General features: G+C 46.2%; 1 protein-coding gene and 1 long non-coding RNA gene across 2 annotated transcripts; both read left to right on the top strand.

The window, feature by feature from the left end:
- Nucleotides 1–495: 495 nt before the first annotated feature.
- On the top strand, nucleotides 496–909 carry LOC124698935. The gene is made up of 3 exons (XR_007001172.1): nucleotides 496–591; nucleotides 687–754; nucleotides 870–909. It is a non-coding gene; the product is annotated as an uncharacterized LOC124698935 (long non-coding RNA).
- Nucleotides 910–14,540: 13,631 nt separating this feature from the next.
- LOC124696035 (uncharacterized protein Mb2734-like) lies at nucleotides 14,541–18,832 on the top strand. The gene is made up of 4 exons (XM_047228823.1): nucleotides 14,541–15,224; nucleotides 18,216–18,305; nucleotides 18,426–18,493; nucleotides 18,636–18,832. Exons 1-4 carry the CDS (start codon nucleotides 14,541–14,543, stop codon nucleotides 18,787–18,789), a joined length of 996 nt encoding a protein of 331 aa, XP_047084779.1. The 3' UTR covers nucleotides 18,790–18,832.
- The last annotated feature ends 1,159 nt before the right edge of the window (nucleotides 18,833–19,991 follow it).

The following is a 19,991-nucleotide window of genomic DNA, read 5'->3' as shown; positions in this document are numbered from 1 at the left end:
CCTGCTTTGTTGTTTATTTCTTTCTTTTCCTAGTTAGTTGTACATATGCCTGGACTTTTTGTTCTGTTTTTTTAATATAATAGAATGATGTGGGGCTCTTTGCCTCACAGTCCTGGGTTTCAAAAAAAAATATGATGATGAGGATCTCGCTCTTATACTGTTAGTCTTGTTGCCTAATTCTTTTGCGAATTTTCGAGACACGGTCTAGAAAAATGTCCAAACAAAAAACTAACGCACACCTCGTAACAAACTAATCTAGCGTTGTAGCATTCATTTCCCCTTTTCAGATTTAGTAGTAGCACTCCAATATGGCCACTACAATAATATGCCGAACTGAAATAATCTACAGCGTTCTTGATGTCATTACTTGATGAGACCTGAGTACCTGACCTCTAATTTCAGCTGTGCTTCAGCCATAAGAACATCAATATCGGTAGAATACAACAGATGTAAACCACTTGCTGCACTGAATCGAATGATCTTGTTGTGGCCTGTCAGAAACTCTTCACGGACTACAGGGAACAACTCATCCATGTTCTAAAGGGGATCACGGTCGGCACAGACAAGTTCCAAGTAACACCATTATCTCAGGTATACACCCCTCTTTGCTTAGCTGTGTGCGTCTTATTATACGCAGGTTGTTCCCATTATAATCTTCCTGCCCGTGCGTATGTGTCTCAATGTAGGAAGTGCTAATTGTTTGGGGAGAGCATGACCAGTTGTTGCTGGTAGAGAAGGCATCTGTAATTCAAAGGTAACTTTCACTACATGAACTTCACTTCAGTGTATGGCAGAGGAACCTGATTTCATCATTTGTATGGAGCATGGCTCGACTCATGCTCTGCACAAAAAAATTACTTTGTTTTCAGATCTTTGGACGGGAAAGCTAGAGTGGAGATCATAAGTAAGAAAGGCCACTATCCACAGATCGAGGACCCATCACGGTTCAACAAAATTTTGAAGGACTTCTTGCTGTCTGCTGACAAGCCTGATCCTGTTTGCATCAAGGACAGCTCGCTATGAGATGAATAGTTTTGCAAATTGCAATAAGTTTGCTTAGCCATCTCGGTCATTTCAGAGGCGGTGTTGGTAAAGAAATCAAAGCTACTGCTTATGTACACCAAATTATTTCGACAACATCAATGAGTATAAATGGCCCGGGGAGTCACACAACTCTTCCGTATGTGCACTCTGGTTACACAAGTTGAAAAATGAAGACGGTGGTGCACCTGCACTGGTCACGCAACTTGTCAAAGTGAGCGCGTGACGCCATTTAACTTTTATTTCCAAAAGACACTTTACACTATTCCTTATGGGTTTTTCTAAAAAAAATATTACTACCTCACTGTAACCACCAAGGGCCGTCACACCAATATCACTAACCATTCTGCTTTGTTCATTGGCCAGCTTAAATCTAATCTTTTCACTTTATTTTGGTGAACCTTGTATTTTCAGTTAATTCTTATCTTTGGTCAATTCTCATTATGATGATTTATTTGAGGAAAAAAATGAAATCTTTACTTGATCTTTATTTCTTCAAGACATGCTCGTCAAAGCTGAATTCTCTCACGAACAATAATGGGATTCATCATGAGCTATCAATTGTTTTCTTTATGCTCCATCACAATCTCTTGAGATACATGCAAAATTATTAAGTTGATCGCATGCTTCAAACCTTAATAAACCATGCCTCATCACATGAGTCCACCATGACGTTAGAGCATCCCCAGCCGTTGGGCTCCCCAGGCCGAAATCCGGCGTTATTTAGCGCCGGATGGATGTATTTTGTGGCCTGGGGAGGCCCATTTTTCCAGCCGCGAGCCCATGGTCGCCTTCTGACGCGCACCCACCGCGTGCATAGCGACGGCGCAGTCACCGGGAAGGGCAATCGTCGGAGTTCCCTCGACGCATTGAACCGTCGCGAAGTGGTCTGGAGAGCCGAAACGACTCGTCGGGAACGGTCGAAGTGGCCTCGATGCGAGAACCGCCGTAATGGAGCACGAACTCCGCGGAAGAGCAACCACCGCTCTCTTCGTCGAGAGACCTACATATACGGTTTCCAACGGCTGACGCCATTCATCTATTCTCTCCTCACCATCCTCCGTCAACCATGAGCGATCTCTCTTGGCCATCGGACACCGACAGCGAGGGGAAACCGCCTGGATGGCGCCATTGGTGGGATAAAGCTGCATCGTCCAGCAGCGACGATTCCCCCCCGCCGGCCAGCGAGGACGAATGGGATGACGACGAGGAGGACGAGGAGGAGGACGAAGAGGCTAAGGAGCAGGCCGAGGAAGAGACCGAGGAAAAGGAGGAGGAGCAGCAGGAGGAGGACGACGAAGAGGCTGAGGACACTGACGAGGAGGAGGACTCAACTTCCTCCGACGAGGAGGTGACGAGCCGGAAGCGTCGCCGCCACGACGATGAGGCGGGGCCATGTAGGAAGAAGAAGTAATTTAAGTTTGTTTTAAAGTTTTTATATGTAATTTTTATGTTTATTCGAATTATATTCGAAATATATATAATCTATCTATGTTGCACCACTTGAGAGTTCAAAGCTTTCGTTCGACGAGGGTATTGCCGTAGATCGGGAAGACGAGGGTATTGCCGTAGATCGGGAAGACGAGGGTATTGCCGTACAAACCCAGGCCATTGTCGCCGACAAGTTGGGGCCACGCGCGCTTTCGTTTCGTCCGGACTCCCCGAGCGCTCCCCGGGGGGCCGGGGATGGCGTGGGCTCGCCGGATGGATGAAGGGCCAAATCCGGACGAAAACGAGGAACCGGGGGCGCGACTGGGCCGAATTACGCCGTCCGGATGGAAAAAACGCTCGCCGGGGGCCTGTTCGGGGGGACGAGTGGAGATGCTCTTAACTTGGATCCATATCTTCAATACATCTCATGTAACCGTCTCTCAAGATTATTTTTAACTGAACATGCAAGAGTTCTGCCTTTGCTTTATAGAAGGGGAAAAATACCCATAAGCTTTACAAAAAAAAGACTATACACGCCCGATACTCAGCCAACAACAAATTTAAGATTTGTCAGCAGACAGCGGCAACCCGAGGTAGGTTTGCGGGAACCCTTCGACGCGGCAGCGCAGCTCGTCCTGGATTTGACGGAGCACGTCAGGCTGGACGTGCATTGGCACCAACGTGCTCTTGCTGTAGTTGATCGCCAGCCCCGTGGCGCGCTCGAACTGGCCAAGCAGCGAGCGGAGGCGCCTCGCCGCGCCAATGTCGGCCCGGAAAATCAGGAGGGTGTCGTCCGCGTATTGGAGCACGGGGTAGGCACCACCGTCCACCAGAGGGTGCCGGAGGATAGTGTCGTGACGGATCAGGTGCTGCAGAATGTCGGCGGTGATGAGGAAGAGGTAGGGGGACAGGGGGTCCCCTTGGCGTAGCCCACAGACGCACCGGATCCACCGCCCAGGCACGCCATTTAGGAGCACGGCGGAGTGTGAAGAGGTGAAGATGTCGTCGAGCCAGTCGCACCAGATGGAAGGGAACCCCCACGCCAGCATCACCGCGCGTAGACTGGACCAGCCCACGGAGTCGAAAGCTTTGGCGAAGTCGAGCTTGAGGACGACGACCGGCGTTTTCCAGCGGTAGCAGGTTTGGACCAGCTCGGTGGCGAGGACGAAAGTGGACAAGTACTTATCCGGCTGGCGTGCTCTCCTTCTCTCCGCCGGCGGCAGGCTGGTGTTGCTCAACGCCGTCCTCGACGCCCTCCCCACCTTCGCCATGGGTACTCTCGAGCTGCCTCCCGGTGTGCTCGCTGCTCTCGACCGCCTGCGTCGCGCTTTTCTGTGGGCTGCAACTGACAAAGTCTCCGGCGCTCAGTGTCTCGTTGCCTGGGATCAGGTTTGCCGGCCGAAGGAGGAGGGCAACCTCGCGCGTGCGCTCCATCGCCACCCAGAACACGTGCCTCCTCGTCAAACTTCTTCATCGTCTCCACTGCGCCCCCGCCGAGTCTTGGCCTAGGTGGGTTTGGGACTCTCTGGACGGCGCCCCTCTCGACATGTCCGGCGCTGCGATGACGCTCTGCGGAGCACACTGGTCCTCGCTGCAACGCCTACTTCCCCTCTACCGCAGCATTTCTCGGGTGACCCTGGGGGACGGACGGAGGGTGGCTTTCTGGCTCGACCGGTGGCTTCCGCCCGGCCCCCTCGCTGTGAATTACCCAGAGCTGTTCTCCCACTGCACCCTCCGCGATGCCTCTGTCCGCCAAGTGGTCGTGGGTGGGCTCGCCCCCATCCTGGCTCCTAGGCTGTCCTCCGTCGCCACCCGTCAGAAGGAGGAATTGGAGCGCATCTCCGCCGCTATCCTCCTGACCGAGGGCGTGGACGTGCGCAAGCTTCCCCTGTGCGGCCGCGCTGGCGGGCGTCTCCAAACGGCCCCGCTCTACCGCCTGTGCAACTACGGAGGCGTGCTGGATGAGCACCACAACTTCGTGTGGCGCAGCTATGCTCCCTCCAAAGTCAAATTCTTCGGGTGGCTGCTGGTCAAAACCCGGATCCAATGCAGGGCAAACCTCTTGCGGAAAGGGATCATTGCTCTCGCCGACAGCGGCTGCCCCATCTGCCCCGCCTCGTCTGAAACGGCTGGCCACATCTTCTTTGGTTGCCCCTTCGCCCAAAACTTCTGGTCCGCCATTGGTGTAGCTCCCGACCCTGCTCTTGATGTTTCGGCTGCTGGCACCTGTGTGCTGCCTGCAACTGCGCGTCCCCGGATGGCCTCGACGCTACGCCTCCTCTGCGTGTGGCACCTGTGGAAACACAGAAACGATGTGGTCTTCAACGGGCTGACGCCGTCCCTTCGCCTCGTCCTCAAAAGGTGACGGGATGATGCCGTGCTTTGGCGTGTGCGGCTGCCGCTTGCTTGCCGCGATGCCGTCGATCTCTGGCTCACCTTCCTCCTCCCCGAGCGACCATAGTTAACCCCGGTGTGTGTGTTTTTGAGCTCTCCCCCTTGGCGTTGGGAGATGTCTCCCTCTACCCCAGTGTACTGCTGCTCAAACTGGGACCTTCGCCCGATCTTGTGATGAACTGAAGGAATACAAAAATATTCAGGTAGGAGCCTTTGCTCCTCCCTGTGAACCCTAAAAAAAACAAATTTAAGATTGGTTTGGGAAGTTGGCAAAAAAAAAAACACAGGAGAAAATAGTAAAACAAAACTACCATCGTGGATGTCTGCCTAAACCATGCACCTCTCTTGTCAAGCCCTCTCAGCCACCAGCCCCGGTTGCAATTCGACTCCCTGAATATGCGCCGATTCCTTTCATTCCAAAGATTTCCAAGCAATGTATCCAGTAAGAGTATTGTCTTCGGCAACGTCGTTCTTTGTCACAGAGTTCGAACTCTTCCACCACCCCTCGATGTTAATAGATGTGGAGGCAATGACCGCCAGCCTAGGGTCCGTGGGGCGAGAAACACGCCCTCACTCTCTTGGAAAAAGTGCAGAGCAAGATCAGATGGTTGGCTGTTTGACGATCTAATCTCAAAGACAACATTTGTCGTCAAGTAGCCATCCTCTGTGACAAAGACGATCTGCCATCCAAAAACGATTCTGTGGAAATAGCCAAATGAGGAAACAAATTTTCTCCTCCATCTTCGTCTTCCAAACCTACTCCAAATCGGACAGCACCAAACACCCAAAAATTGTTCCTCATAAGCATATTTTGCAAACTACCGAGCATCTCCCATCAGGTTGTAGGAAAATTTGTCAAGGCTGTCAGACAAATGGACATCATGAATTCTACCCCATAACTAAACAAAACCTTGGGCGACATGATACGCTGGAGGAAAGGAGGAAGGGAATCCCGGTCCAACTCTCTATTCCACGCGCAGCAGGCGTCAGACAAGGGAAACACAGGAATGGCCAGTATATGACCGGCCTTGGGCCCGGTCGTACCATCCCAATTTTCTGCTTCGCCCCGGGAGGAAAAAAGGATTGGCGTCACATGGCCCGGTATGACCAGCATGGGGCCCAATTATACCGGCCAGTTTTACTGTTTTGAGAAACAGGGGGAAAGGGCAAGGCACCCGGTCATACAGGCATGGGGCATGGTATGACCAGCTGAACTTGCAGTTTGGCAGACAAGAAAGATAAAAAAACTAGTTTTTTCTTTTGAAGTTAGTGTAGGAAGTAGATGATAGCAATATGTAAGAGCAAATATTTTAATGTAATTCAAGAGGAATTGATTTGATCCAAGTAATAAAATAAAAGCTTCGATTCCCCTGTTAATAATGTGGGGTTCCTATACTCAAGCAAAATCCAAAAAAAAGGACTATTGATGCAAATGATTAGTCCTCTCTAACCTTGTATTCATCAAATACCAAAATAAATATTAGGAAAAAAATGCCCTTACACCCATGATGCTAGATGTGTTGGTGGAGCCGTTGTTCAAGACATGGAGCATGCAACATTTTGCCGGAAGAAGCCGACGATGACGGAAGCGGAGCGCCCAGGATAAATACCCCAAAGGCACACCCTCCTTCATCACAACGGACACAGGAAGAGCGTTGAGACCTACAAGATCTACATCCTCAAGAAAAGAGGGCATGGACAAGCTCTAGCAAGGTTGGGTACGGGAATCTCTTGTTGGCTTCAAGGCATCTTCGAGGAGCTCGACTCAGGGGACCTCTCCGGAAGTCGCGAATTGTTCCCGGTAGGCGGCTCAAGAACCCTTGGTAGAGCACACGTAAATGTCCGTGTTGCGTGTCCCTGATACGTCTCCAACGTATCTATAATTTCTGATGTTCCATGCTTGTTTTATGACAATACCTACATGTTTTGTTCACATTTTATGATGATTTTATGCGTTTTCCGGAACTAACCTATTGACGAGATGCCGAAGTGCTAGTTCCTGTTTTCTTCTGTTTTTGGTTTCAGAAATCCTACAAAGGAAATATTCTCGGAATCGGACGAAATCAACGCCCATATCTTATTTTTCCCGGAAGCTTCCAGAGCACCGAAGAGGGGCCAGAGGGGAGCAAGGGGGGCCCCACCCCACAGGGCGGCACGGCCAAGGGGGGGTGCCCCCTAGTGTGTGGGACCCCCGTGACCCCTCCGACTCCGCCTCTTCGCCTATAAAACCTGTCGTGACCTAAAACTTCGACACCGATTGACGAAACTCCAGAAAGACTCCAGGGACGCCGCCGCCATCGCGAAACTCCAATTCGGGGGACAGAAGTCTCTGTTCCGGCACCCTGTCGGGACGGGGAATTGCCCCCGGAGTCATCTCCATCGACACCACCGCCATCTTCATCGCCATCGCTGTCTCCCATGATGAGGAGGGAGTAGTTCTCCCTCGAGGCTAAGGGCTCTACCGTAGCTATGTGGTTCATCTCTCTCTTTGTGATCTAGTTGAATATCATCTATGTGCTACTCTAGTGATGTTATTAAAGTAGTATATTCCTCCTCCATGATGTAATGTTGACAGTGTGTGCATCATGTAGTACTTGGCGTAGGTTATGATTGTAATCTCTTGTAGATTATGGAGTTAACTATTACTATGATAGTATTGATGTGATCTATTCCCCCTTTCATAGCTCCGACGGTGACAGTGTGCATGCTATGTTAGTACTCGGTCTAAATTGCAATGGTCTATCATGCACTCTAAAGGTTACTTAAATATGAACACCGGATGTTGTGGAGCTTGTTAACTCCGGCTTGAGGGAGCTCTTGTAGCCCTACACAATGAATGGTCTTTGTTATCCAACAAGAGAGTGTAGAGAAAGTAGCATTAATCTATTCAGTTATGTGATCAATGTTGAGAGTGTCCACTAGTGAAAGTATGATCCCTAGGCCTTGTTTCCAAACATCGAAACACCGTTTATTTACTGTTCTACTGCATGTTTACTCGCTGCCATATTTATTTCAGATTGCAATTACTACTTACAATCATCCATATTACTTGTATTTCACTATCTCTTCGTCGAACTAGTGCACCTATACATCTGACAAGTGTATTAGGTGTGTTGGGGACACAAGAGACTTCTTGTATCGTAATTGCAGGGTTACTTGAGAGGGATATCTTTGACCTCTACCTCCCTGAGTTCGATAAACCTTGGGTGATTCACTTAAGGGAAACTTGCTGCAGTTCTACAAACCTTTGCTCTTGGAGGCCCAACACTGTCTACAGGAAAAGAAGCGTGCGTAGACATCAAGCTATTTTTTGGCGCCGTTGTCGGGGAGGTAAGGTAAAAGGTATTCACATCCTCCGACTACTAAGCTATTTCCTAGCACTGTTGCCGGTGTGTGAGTGCTCGAAGCTATTCCCTTTAGATCCTGCAATTGCATCTTTTTGTTTCTTGTTTTTGTTTCACTAGTTAGGCTTAATGGAAAACAAACAAAAAAATTAGAGATCTTTATGAAATTTATCTTGAGTTAGGACATGAGGTGTTTGAAGAGAAAATTAAAAAACCTATGGAACTTTATATGCATGCTAATGGCAATGTTATTAGTAAATGCTTTGAACACCATTGTTTCTAATGCTATGGAAAATTCTAAGCTTGGGGAAGCTGGTTTTGATGAGCATGATATTTTTAGTCCCCCAAGTTTTGAGGAGAAAATTTACTTTGATGATACTTTACCTCCTATATATGATGATTACAATGATGACTATCATCCACCTACTATTGTGGAGAAAATTAATTATGATTACACTATGCCTCCTATATTTGATGATTATGGTTTTAATGATAGCTACCTTGTTGAATTTGCTCCCACTACAATTGATAAGAATGACTATGCTTATGTTGGGAGTAGTAATTATTTTATGCATGAGACTCATGATAAGAATGCTTTATGTGATATTTATATTGTTGAGTTTGTCCATGATGCTACTGGAAATTATTATGAGAGAGGAAAATATGGTTGTAGAAGTTTTCATGTTACTAAAACACCTCTCTATATGCTGAAATTTTTGAAGTTACTTGTGTTTTATCTTCCTATGCTTGTCACTTTGCTCTTCATGAATTTATTTGTGTACAAGATTCCTATGCATAGGAAGTGGGTTAGACTTAAATGTGTTTTGAATTTGCTTCTTGATGTTCTCTTTTGCTTCAACTCTTATTTCTTGCGAGTGCATCATTAAAATTGCTGAGCCCATCTTAATGGCTATAAAGAAAGCACTTCTTGGGAGATAACCCATGTTTTTATTTATTTGCTACTGTTTTGCTGTGTCTTGTAAGTTGTTACTACTGTAGCAACCTCTTCTTATCTTTATTTTATTGCATTGTTGTGCCAAGTAAAGTCTTTGATAGTAAGGTTGATACTAGATTTGGATTACTGCGCAGAAACAGATTTCTTGCTGTAACGAATTTGAGTAGTATTCTCTGTAGGTAACTCATAAAAATCTGCCAATTTACGTGTGCAATCCTCAGATATGTACGCAACTTTCATTCAATTTGAGCATTTTCATCTGAGCAAGTTTAGTGCCCCAGAAAAATTCGTCTTTACGGACTGTTCTGTTTTGACAGATTCTGTCTTTTATTTCGCATTGCCTCTTTTGCTGTGTTGGATGGATTTCTTTGTTCCATTAACTTTCAGTAGCCTTGGGCAATGTCCAGAAGTGTTAAGGATGATTGTGTCACCTCTGAACATGTGAATTTTTGATTATGCGCTAACCCTCTAATGAGTTTGTTTTGAGTTTGGTGTGGAGGAAGTTTTCAAGGGTCAAGAGAGGAGGATGATATATGATTAAGAAGAGTGAAAAGTCTAAGCTTGGGGATTCCCCTGTGGTTCATCCCTGCATATTTCAAGAAGACTCAAGCGTCTAAGCTTGGGGATGCCCAAGGCATCCCCTTCTTCATCAACAATTTAGCAGGTTTCTTCTATTGAAACTATATTTTTATTCCGTCACATCTTATGTACTTTACTTGGAGCGTCTGTGTGCTTTTATTTTTGTTTTGTTATTCTCTGAATAAATTCATGCTTGTGTGGGAGAGAGACACGCTCCGCTCGTTCATATGAACACTGGTGTTCTTAGCTGTACTTTAATGTTCATGGCGAAGGTTGAAACTGCTTTGTTTATTGTTATTTGGTTGGAAACAGAAAATGCCTCATATTGTCTTGAATAATTTGATACTTGGCAATTGTTTTGAGCTCTCAAGTAGATCATGATTAAGCTCATGCACCATGTAGTTTAAACCTATTAATGGAGAACTACCGTAGAGCTTGTTGAAATTGGTTTGCATGATTGGTCTCTCTAAGGTCTAGATATTTTCTGGTAAAAGTGTTTGAGCAACAAGGAAGACAGTGTAGAGTCTTATAATGCTTGCAATATGTTCTTATGTAAGTTTTGCTGTACCGGTTCATACTTGTGTTTGCTTCAAACAACCTTGCTAGCCAAAGCCTTGTACTGAGAGGGAATACTTCTCATGCATCCAAATCATTGAGCCAAAAACTATGCCATTTGTGTCCACCATACCTACCTACTACATGGTATTTTTCTGCCATTCCAAGTAAATACTTCGTGTGCTACCTTTAAACAATTCAAAAGTTATTTACCTCTTATTTGTGTCAATGTTTTATAGCTCATGAGGAAGTATGTGGTGTTTTATCTTTCAATCTTGTGGGGCAACTTTCACTAATGGACTAGTGGCTTCATCCGCTTATCCAATAATTTTGCAAAAAGAGCTGGCAATGGGGTTCCCAGCCCCAAATTAATTAACCTTAATAGACACTCCTCCATGGTATGTGATTGATGGAAGGCACCCGAGGATTCGGTTAGTCATGGCTTGAGAAAGCAAAGGTGGGGAGGAGTGTCATCTCTAAATAAAACTAAAATAAATAGACACTCCTTCATGGTATGTGATTGTTGGAAGGCACCCGAGGATTCGGTTAGCCATGGTTTGTGAAAGCAAAGGTTGGAAGGAGTGTCACCCAAAAATAAAAATCTCATGGGAGCCGCTCTTTGAAAGTCTGTCTGGCAAGGGGGTTAGAGTGCCCACTACCATTCGTTGACAACAACAAACACCTCTCAAAACTTTACTTTTATGCTCTCTTTATGATTTCAAAACTTGAAAAGCTCTAGCACATGATTTTATCCCTGCTTCCCTCTGTTGAGTCAGTTTACCTACTTCCTTCCATCTTAGAAGCAAATACTTGTGTTAATTGTGCATTGATTCTTACATACTTGCTTATTTGCATCCATCATATTACTTTGTGTTGACAATTATCCATGAGATATACATGTTGAAAGTTGAAAGCAATTGCTGAAACTTAAATCTTCCTTTGTGTTGCTTCGATGCCTTTACTTTGAATTTATTGCTTTATGAGTTAACTCTTATGCAAGACTTTTGATGCTTGTCTTGAAGGTACTATTCATGAAAAGTTTTGCTATATGTTATCTATTTGTTAGCAACTATAGATCATTGCCTTGAGTCACTGCATTCATCTCATATGCTTTGTAATAGTATGATCAAGGTTATGTAAGTAGCATGTCACTACAGAAATTATTCTTTTTATCGTTTACCTACTCGAGGGCGAGTAGGAACTAAGCTTGGGGATGCTGATACGTCTCCAACGTATCTATAATTTCTGATGTTCCATGCTTGTTTTATGACAATACCTACATGTTTTGTTCACACTTTATGATGATTTTATGCGTTTTCCGGAACTAACCTATTGACGAGATGCCGAAGTGTCAGTTCCTGTTTTCTGCTGTTTTTGGTTTCAGAAATCCTACAAAGGAAATATTCTCGGAATCGGACGAAATCAACGCCCAATATCTTATTTTTCCCGGAAGCTTCCAGAGCACCGAAGAGGGGCCAGAGGGGAGCCAGGGGGGCCCCACCCCACAGAGCGGCGCGGCCAAGGGGGGCGCCCCCTAGTGTGTGGGACCCCCGTGGCCCCTCCGACTCCGCCTCTTCGCCTATAAGACCTGTCGTGACCTAAAACTTCGACACCGATTGACGAAACTCCAGAACGAATCCAGGGACACCGCCGCCATCGCGAAACTCCAATTCGGGGGACAGAAGTCTCTGTTCCGGCACCCTGTCGGGACGGGGAATTGCCCCCGGAGTCATCTCCTTCGACACCACCGCCATCTTCATCGCCATCGCTGTCTCCCATGATGAGGAGGGAGTAGTTCTCCCTCGAGGCTAAGGGCTCTACCGTAGCTATGTGGTTCATCTCTCTCTTTGTGATCTAGTTGAATATCATCTATGTGCTACTCTAGTGATGTTATTAAAGTAGTCTATTCCTCCTCCATGATGTAATGTTGACGGTGTGTGCATCATGTAGTACTTGGCATAGGTTATGATTGTAATCTCTTGTAGATTATGGAGTTAACTATTACTATGATAGTATTGATGTGATCTATTCCCCCTTTCATAGCCTGACGGTGACAGTGTGCATGCTATGTTAGTACTCGGTCTAAATTGCAATGGTCTATCATGCACTCTAAAGGTTACTTAAATATGAACACCGGATGTTGTGGAGTTTGTTAACTCCGGCTTGAGGGAGCTCTTGTAGCCCTACACAATGAATGGTGTTTGTTATCCAACAAAAGAGTGTAGATAAAGTAGCATTAATCTAGTGATCAATGTTGAGAGTGTCCACTAGTGAAAGTATGATCCCTAGGCCTTGTTTCCAAACATCGAAACACCGTTTATTTACTGTTCTACTGCATGTTTACTCGCTGCCATATTTATTTCAGATTGCAATTACTACTTACAATCATCCATATTACTTGTATTTCACTATCTCTTCGCCGAACTAGTGCACCTATACATCTGACAAGTGTATTAGGTGTGTTGGGGACACAAGAGACTTCTTGTATCGTAATTGCAGGGTTACTTGAGAGGGATATCTTTGACCTCTACCTTCCTGAGTTCGATAAACCTTGGGTGATTCACTTAAGGGAAACTTGCTGCTGTTCTACAAACCTCTGCTTTTGGAGGCCCAACACGTCTACAGGAAAAGAAGCGTGCGTAGACATCAGTCCCCATCAACAAAGGCATCACACGAAGAGGCGCTTCGCGGGAGGGAACACATCCTGGATTCTGCACCTCGATCGATCCATTCCACGTGTTCCCAGCGCACGAAGATGTGTCCACACTGGGAACGGCATGACAGACACGTGTCACCATCTCCCTGGGAATAGTGCAGGAGTATTCAATGCCCACCAGGTTTAGTGCATCCTGCCACATTGCACGCGCGGAAGCATGGCAATAAGACGACTCAAGGACGACGCGTCGGCACCAACCATGAGGCTCGCGGACAGCTATGCCACCAGCTTGTGACCTCTCCCGCGGGCCGCCACCTATTTAGTGTAGGTGTCGAACACGTAGCTATCCCATATGGTAACCCCTTGTGGTATAAAAGGATGTCCAAGGCTCACTAGCAAAAGGTTTTTTTTGCGGGTAACTAGCAAAAGGTTAGAGGGTTGGAGACTTGGGGGTGTGGACCGGAGGAAAGGGAAGGGGGAATCTTAGCTCCCTGTGTAAAGAACACATGAATACAACTCAGATAAGTAAAAAGTAGGGATTCGCTTCGTGCGGCCTGAACCTGGATAAAAAAGCTCTTATCTCTTTGTGCTTGCATCGCTCGATCCTGGGTAGCAGCTCTTCGCGCCCACTACCGAACAAATACAGGGGGTGAAAACCCCCGATGTACATGTTCTCTCATACGCGACATATGGCGACCTACCTCCTTGATGCCTAGTGAAGTGAATGGTTGCGGGATCGAATGATCCACTACTGCGCCATATGGGGAGTCTCACATGCTACTACTGATCATGGATCAAACATAATGGTAAAACCAATTATACATATCATTTAATGTACCAAACATGATTGTTACTACCGAAGTGGAAATTGGGTGAAATTATGGACAAATAATTTGAGCGATCGTGGATCCAACAAAAAGATATGAGTCAAATGGTTATTGACAGAAGAAATCAATTCTGTATGTCATGAATGACATTTTCTTGACAATCTCATGTATTTACACCAACCCATGCATGGTCAAACGAAGAATCCATGATTCTTTCTCGGTATCAAGAATAAGACAAACATTTAAACTTTTATTTTGAGAAAAAAACTGGCAGTGTAATTTTCAATGAGCTACAGAGGAGACGAAGACTGGCCGTGCAACTTGTCAATGAAATACACTAATCTTGAAGAGTGGATGGGAAGTTTTTTGATAGCATGTGTTGTCAACATCAGTACATCATCAACCCTCGGACAAGATAAAAGAAAAGAAGCTTAGCCGCCCCGCTGAGAACACCATACTAGCTAGCCGACATTTTCTTACTTGCACTTAATTATGATACTGCTATATTTCCTTTTTCTAACTTAGAAGAAGGTACGTTTGGTGTTCAACAGCCCTTCTTCCCTTGCAAACCCGGAATGCTCTGAAGTCTGAACCCTCCATTTGTCCCACCAGCAACAGGTCTCTTCCTCTTAAGCTAAGCTCCACCGGTCAGCTCGTCACCTGGATTTCATTCTCTTTCCATGCACACTTGAACAAGAACTTGAGGCTGTGGTGTGCTGCTCTTCTTGGTTAGGCCGGAAGCACCACAAGCTAGAGCCATGGGGGCAAGCCTCAGCCTCGTGGCGCTCATCGACTACTTCACCCGCCGCGACTTCCTCGCCGCCGGCCTCCGCCCCCACTCCGTCACGCTCCCCTACCCCTACGACGGCGGCGACGGCAAGTCGTCGTCGACCTGCACCGTGCACTACTGGGCCCCGCCAGGCGAACCGAAGCTCCCGCCTTTGCTGCTCATTCACGGCTTTGGCCCTTGGGCCACTTGGCAGTGGCGCTGCCAGGTCGGTCCATTGTCCCGCCAATTCCACATCATCGTCCCGGACCTGCTCGGCTTCGGCGGCAGCTCGTGGGACTGCCCCACGGTGCCACCGCCGTCAGAGGCCACCCAGGCGGCTGCGCTCGCCGCGCTGCTGGACTCAGTGGAGGGGCTGGAGGGCAAGCGCGTGGCCGTAGCGGGGACGAGCTACGGCGGGTTCGTGGCGTACTGGCTAGCGCGCGCGGCGGGGGCCGGGAGAGTCGGCCCCGTGGTGCTCGCGAGCTCGAACGTGCTCAAGACGGGGGCCGATGACCGCGAGGTCCTGAAGAGGGCCGGCAAAGAATGGGGCGGCGTGGACGACCTGCTCCTTCCGGCCGAGCCCGCCGCCATGAGGAGGCTGATGCAGATGGTCGCGCACCGCCCGCCGCCGGCGATAATGTCGCTGGACTTCGTCCTCCGGGACTTCATCCAGGTGCGTATCACTCTAGACTGATTCCACGTTCGACTTCTTCGTTCTTCCGTCCTAAATTAAGGAAGGGTCAAGTCAACAAGGTGGGTCGACGTATCACTACATGACACATAGCTCTGTAATTTTTCTCTTGGGTTGCTGCAACGTGAACAATGCTGAATCAACACAGTTACAATATATTTTGGGTCAAGTCAACGAAGTCAGTAGATAAACTTTTCATGTTCATCTAAGAGATTAACGAGACCAACTCGGTTGGTAGCTAGTATATTAGAGAACAACAACGATATATTTGATTGGTGTTCGTTCTAATCTATAATTTCTTTTATTAGCTATAGTTGTTACTCTGGCGTGCTAGTCTTTTAACAATTTCTCGTTTGTCTACTGCATCAAGCACAAACAAAACGTCCATGTTTCCCAAGCACATGCCCGGGATTCAACCCCACACGTTTCAGGCGCAACTCAATTGCGCAAACTATCACTGTCCTCGACTTCAGATCGGCGCGCCTCAACCGTGTTGTGAAATGTATATGTGGATTGCCTAGCCCTTTCCATCAGTTCGGACTTTTGGTTCAAGTGGCTAGTGCATGAAGCTTAACATGATATGACTTTCACATGGTTTTCGCAATTAAGCCTAAAAATTGTTGTTGCCCCCTTCTTTAGCCACCGCTATTTCGGTGTGCTCTTCTTCTTTCACGTGTTAACTTTCTCTTCTCCCGTCACACGCGAGTGGAGGTGTTGTGAAATGTATATGTGGATTGCCTAGCCGTTTTCATCAGTTCGGATTTTTGGTTCAAGTGGCTAGTGCATGAAGCTTAACAAACCGCAACTCATTGGTGTCTGTTGAATAACAAACTAACGATAAGAACAACTCCAACAGAGACGATATATCGTGTCTACGCTAAAATAACCGATGATATACAATGCGCGCGGTAGTTTTGTGCCCTCCAGCAGACGCACTAAAATTACGCGCCATCTAAAACTTTTTCCATGTGCCCCATTTTGTGCCCTCGGACGCCCCAAAATTGATGCTTCTAGTCTAGCGCGCGCTATCGTTGTGGCTCGCGCGTGAACATGTAACCACCGTCCGGAAATTTTCCCGCGCCTGCGCCCTCGATCCCCCCTCGCCTCCGCGCTATTGGGTAAACCATGCGCTTGCTTTATGTTGTTCTTTGGAACTAGATCGTTCAATTTAGTAAGGTTGGAGACAACCAACCCATAGCGAATAGCAAGTAGCCTAGTAGCCACAATCCACGCAAAGGGGCAAAACCTATTTATCGCCATTGTGGGGAATGCGCCCATTAACACCGGATGCTTCTGGTATACCCAGGTTTTGGGAACCTTCTAGAAGTTTCTGTGTGTTTTTTTCTGTTTCTTTTGTTCAGGCGGTTTCTTCCCGGTTTTCTTTCAATTTTTCGGGTTTTCTTTTTTATTTCCATCCTTTTCTATTTCTTCTTTTCTGATTGATATTTTAAACATTTTTTTAAAATTTTGAAGATTTTTGAAATATGGACATTTTATTTTTCTGAACAAAAAAATTGAACAAATTCCTTTTTTGAACCTTTTTGAACAAAAACTATTGGAGCTGGTTTTATTTTTGATAAAACAGTGTTTGATCTATTCGGATTTATATTGCCGTTCTAAACTAGTCGGAATTCAAAAGAAAAACACAATTAGTCGTTTTGGTTCATAGAAACAAATAAGTGTATTTCTATTGTTTGCTCTATGTAAAATATTTTAAAATTTTACTAATTAGTCTCACTAGATGAGTCTCACTAGATGAGTCATGTAGTTTCGTATTATAACGATTTGATGTCATATAGGAGTATTTTGATACTATTTTTCATAAAGTAGATCAAAGTTTAAAGAATTTTACTTAATACAAGAGGTAGAAGTAAACTTATTTCAAGATGGGGAGGGGGTGGGGGTATATGCAAAACATGGATGCCAAGGTCTAATTTTGCAATCCTGGTCGCTCCTTTGTGCGTCGCGCAAAACACGAGAGAGCTTGCCATAAGGAAAACTCCAATTTCCTACCTTTCGCCCTCACCAGCACGGTCACCACCACCGTGGTTGAATCTGGCATTCCCCTCGTCCTATAAATAGTCGAGCTCGTGGGGATGCCAATGGGCTTTGCGATGGACAATGGTGCGAATTTGGCCCAGGGCCACGCCTGCGTGAACATGGACATGTATGGCCGTCCATGAGCGGTCGAGCAGTTAGCCCTCTCCGCCTGCAAGCTCGAGCTGCTTGCGCGAACATTGCCCTAAGTGTATTCCTTGCCACCACCGCTGGCAACACCGTGGCAAGCCGTATCGTCCTCGCCTCTACCAAAATCTATGTGATGCTTATATTTGTCGAAGAAAATTTTTAGTTGCCTTGCGGCGTGCCCATGCTTCAATAAATTTCTAGGTCCGCCACTAGCAACAAGTTCTACTACGACAAGTTTTGTCTGACTCCAATGATGAATGGGCGAAGACGGCGGCACGCCTTCAGCTCATTCGAGTGCTTGTAGTCGTTGCTAGGTGACCCGAGAACACACTTGTAATTTTTGTTATTTTTAGATTTTCTTATACTGCTGAGGATTATAAATAGTTGGTCGACTTCTCATAAAAAAATGAAACAAACCACATTAGCTTCGTAGGATAGCAAAATTTCCGGCCACAAACCACAACACCTCCTAGCAATCAAATCTAACACTGTAGCATTGATTTCCTGGTTTTCAGATATAGCAAGCGTTTATTTCCGATCGAAAAGAGAAAATGCACACTGCAATAATGCCGAGCTGCTTAATTATCCTGACGCAGTAGTCAGCATGATTTGTCCCTTGTTGATATCGTTGGAGCCTGGAGCGTTAGCACTCTCGTGACTTCGTCAGAGATCCGACCTACAGTTTCAGCTGTGCTTTTCTGTCATAAAGATAGCAGTTCAGGTAGATGTAAACCACTACTACTGTATTAGATGCTAAATCATCTGGTATCTGTTGTCTCCTGTCAGAAACTCTACACTAATAGGGAACAACTTAGCCATGTTTACAAGGGGGTCACGGTCGGCACAGACAAGTTCCAAGTAACACCGCTATCTCAGGTCTGTATCTGTGTATGTACATGTTCAACAAATATTTAATTTCAACCAATACGTTCACTGAAACGCTCTGCCGCAGCTAACCTTGTTGCCACGTTGCATGTATCATGTATGGCTACGCAGGAGGTGCTGATTGTCTGGGGAGAAGATGACCAATTGTTTCCGGTGGAGAAGGCTTTTGCGGTTCAGAGGTATAAGTGTATAACTTGTCACAAGCAGCAACTTTGAGTCGTCTTAGGGTGTGCGCTCGTTTAGGTTCTTGACGAACATAATTTTGCCCTTTTTTTGCGGGTAAATTTTGCGGTTTTATTAACTGTCTAACGATGTTTTCAGTGCTTTGGGTGGGAAAGCAAGAGTGGAAATCATGAAGGAAACAGGCCATACTCCACAGACCGAGGACCCGGCCCGGTTCAACGATATAGTGCTGGACTTCTTGCTGGCTGCCGACAAGCATACAAAACCTTCCATTAACGGCAGCTCTCTATGAGTTGCGCAGCCAATTGCATTGTCCACTACGCCATCTCGGCCCATTCAGAGCTACTACCTCAGTTCCATAGTATAAATCGTATATATTTTTCAAAGTTAAACAGTGCGAAGTTTAACTAAGTTTGTAGAAAAAATATCAACGAATATGATGCTATATAACTATATGATAAAAGTTTATTTCATGTTGTATCTTGAGGCTTTTTACGGTAGGCCTACCGGAGAATATTCTTTACTATTATATTCGAGTCGGTACGTCATCAAAAATGTTTGATGTCAAATATTGGAGACATCTTGTGGTGACCCTGCATACCACTGCATGTTGTAGTATGCCAGTCGTTGATATAACATTCACGAAGTACCATTCCGCAAATATTACATCCCTCAGAGTAGTACAACAGAACATAGCAGGTCCATAACTCATTCATTTATTATTACAAATATCATACACATATCGTCTTGGAGCTCCTCTTGGGTCCTAAGAGGAATACTCCTGGGTTCGAGGCGAACCCAACTTAGCTTACAATATAGATGTCTCATTAAGTTGTACATTTATTCTCTCGAGCAGCTGAATACTAGAGTTCGGGCTGCTCGGCTACTACTACTACTTGATGTTTCTAGGCTTGATCTCCTCCGGAAGCCTCCCCGGATCCGTAGACGATGAGGTAGTCTACGCCTTCGATACCTCCAGAGAGGTCTGGTTCTTCATAGCCGATGATCTCGGCTCCTTCATTGTTGTCGTAGTCCTCCTCCAGACGATTCAGACAATCTAAGCAAGGGATTTAAGATTGGGATGAGTACGAGCGTACTCAACAAGTTCATTATAGATAAGAGGTGTTTGATGCTCTAGCTACGATATTAGACCAGAAAGTCTAATACCAATGCAAGTTTTGATAAATATTTCTTCAAGAGATTGCTTTTATTCCAAAGAGCTATGTCCGTCAGCCTTCACCGGTTTACTAGAACTTCATGGAGCTCCTTTCCGGCCGCGTTCGCAGTTCCATATCCCGGAACAGGGAGTGGCAGGTCACGGTTCTTTACACTCTGCAGAGGTGTGTTGCTTTACCCATAAGAGATCTTAACCTTGGTGCCAACCGGGCAGCTTTCCCGTCCACACTTCCTTCGGTGTGAGGCCCGGTATAAGGTCATAGTCAATTATATTCCTCCGCTACCTCGCACACCCACCCTTTGTTGCAAACCCCGACC

Source organism: Lolium rigidum, chromosome 3 (genome assembly GCF_022539505.1).
Source record: "Lolium rigidum isolate FL_2022 chromosome 3, APGP_CSIRO_Lrig_0.1, whole genome shotgun sequence".
Lineage (NCBI taxonomy): Eukaryota > Viridiplantae > Streptophyta > Magnoliopsida > Poales > Poaceae > Lolium > Lolium rigidum.
The sequence above is the reverse complement of the archived record's forward strand: the minus strand, read 5'-3'. Positions and strand labels throughout refer to the sequence as shown.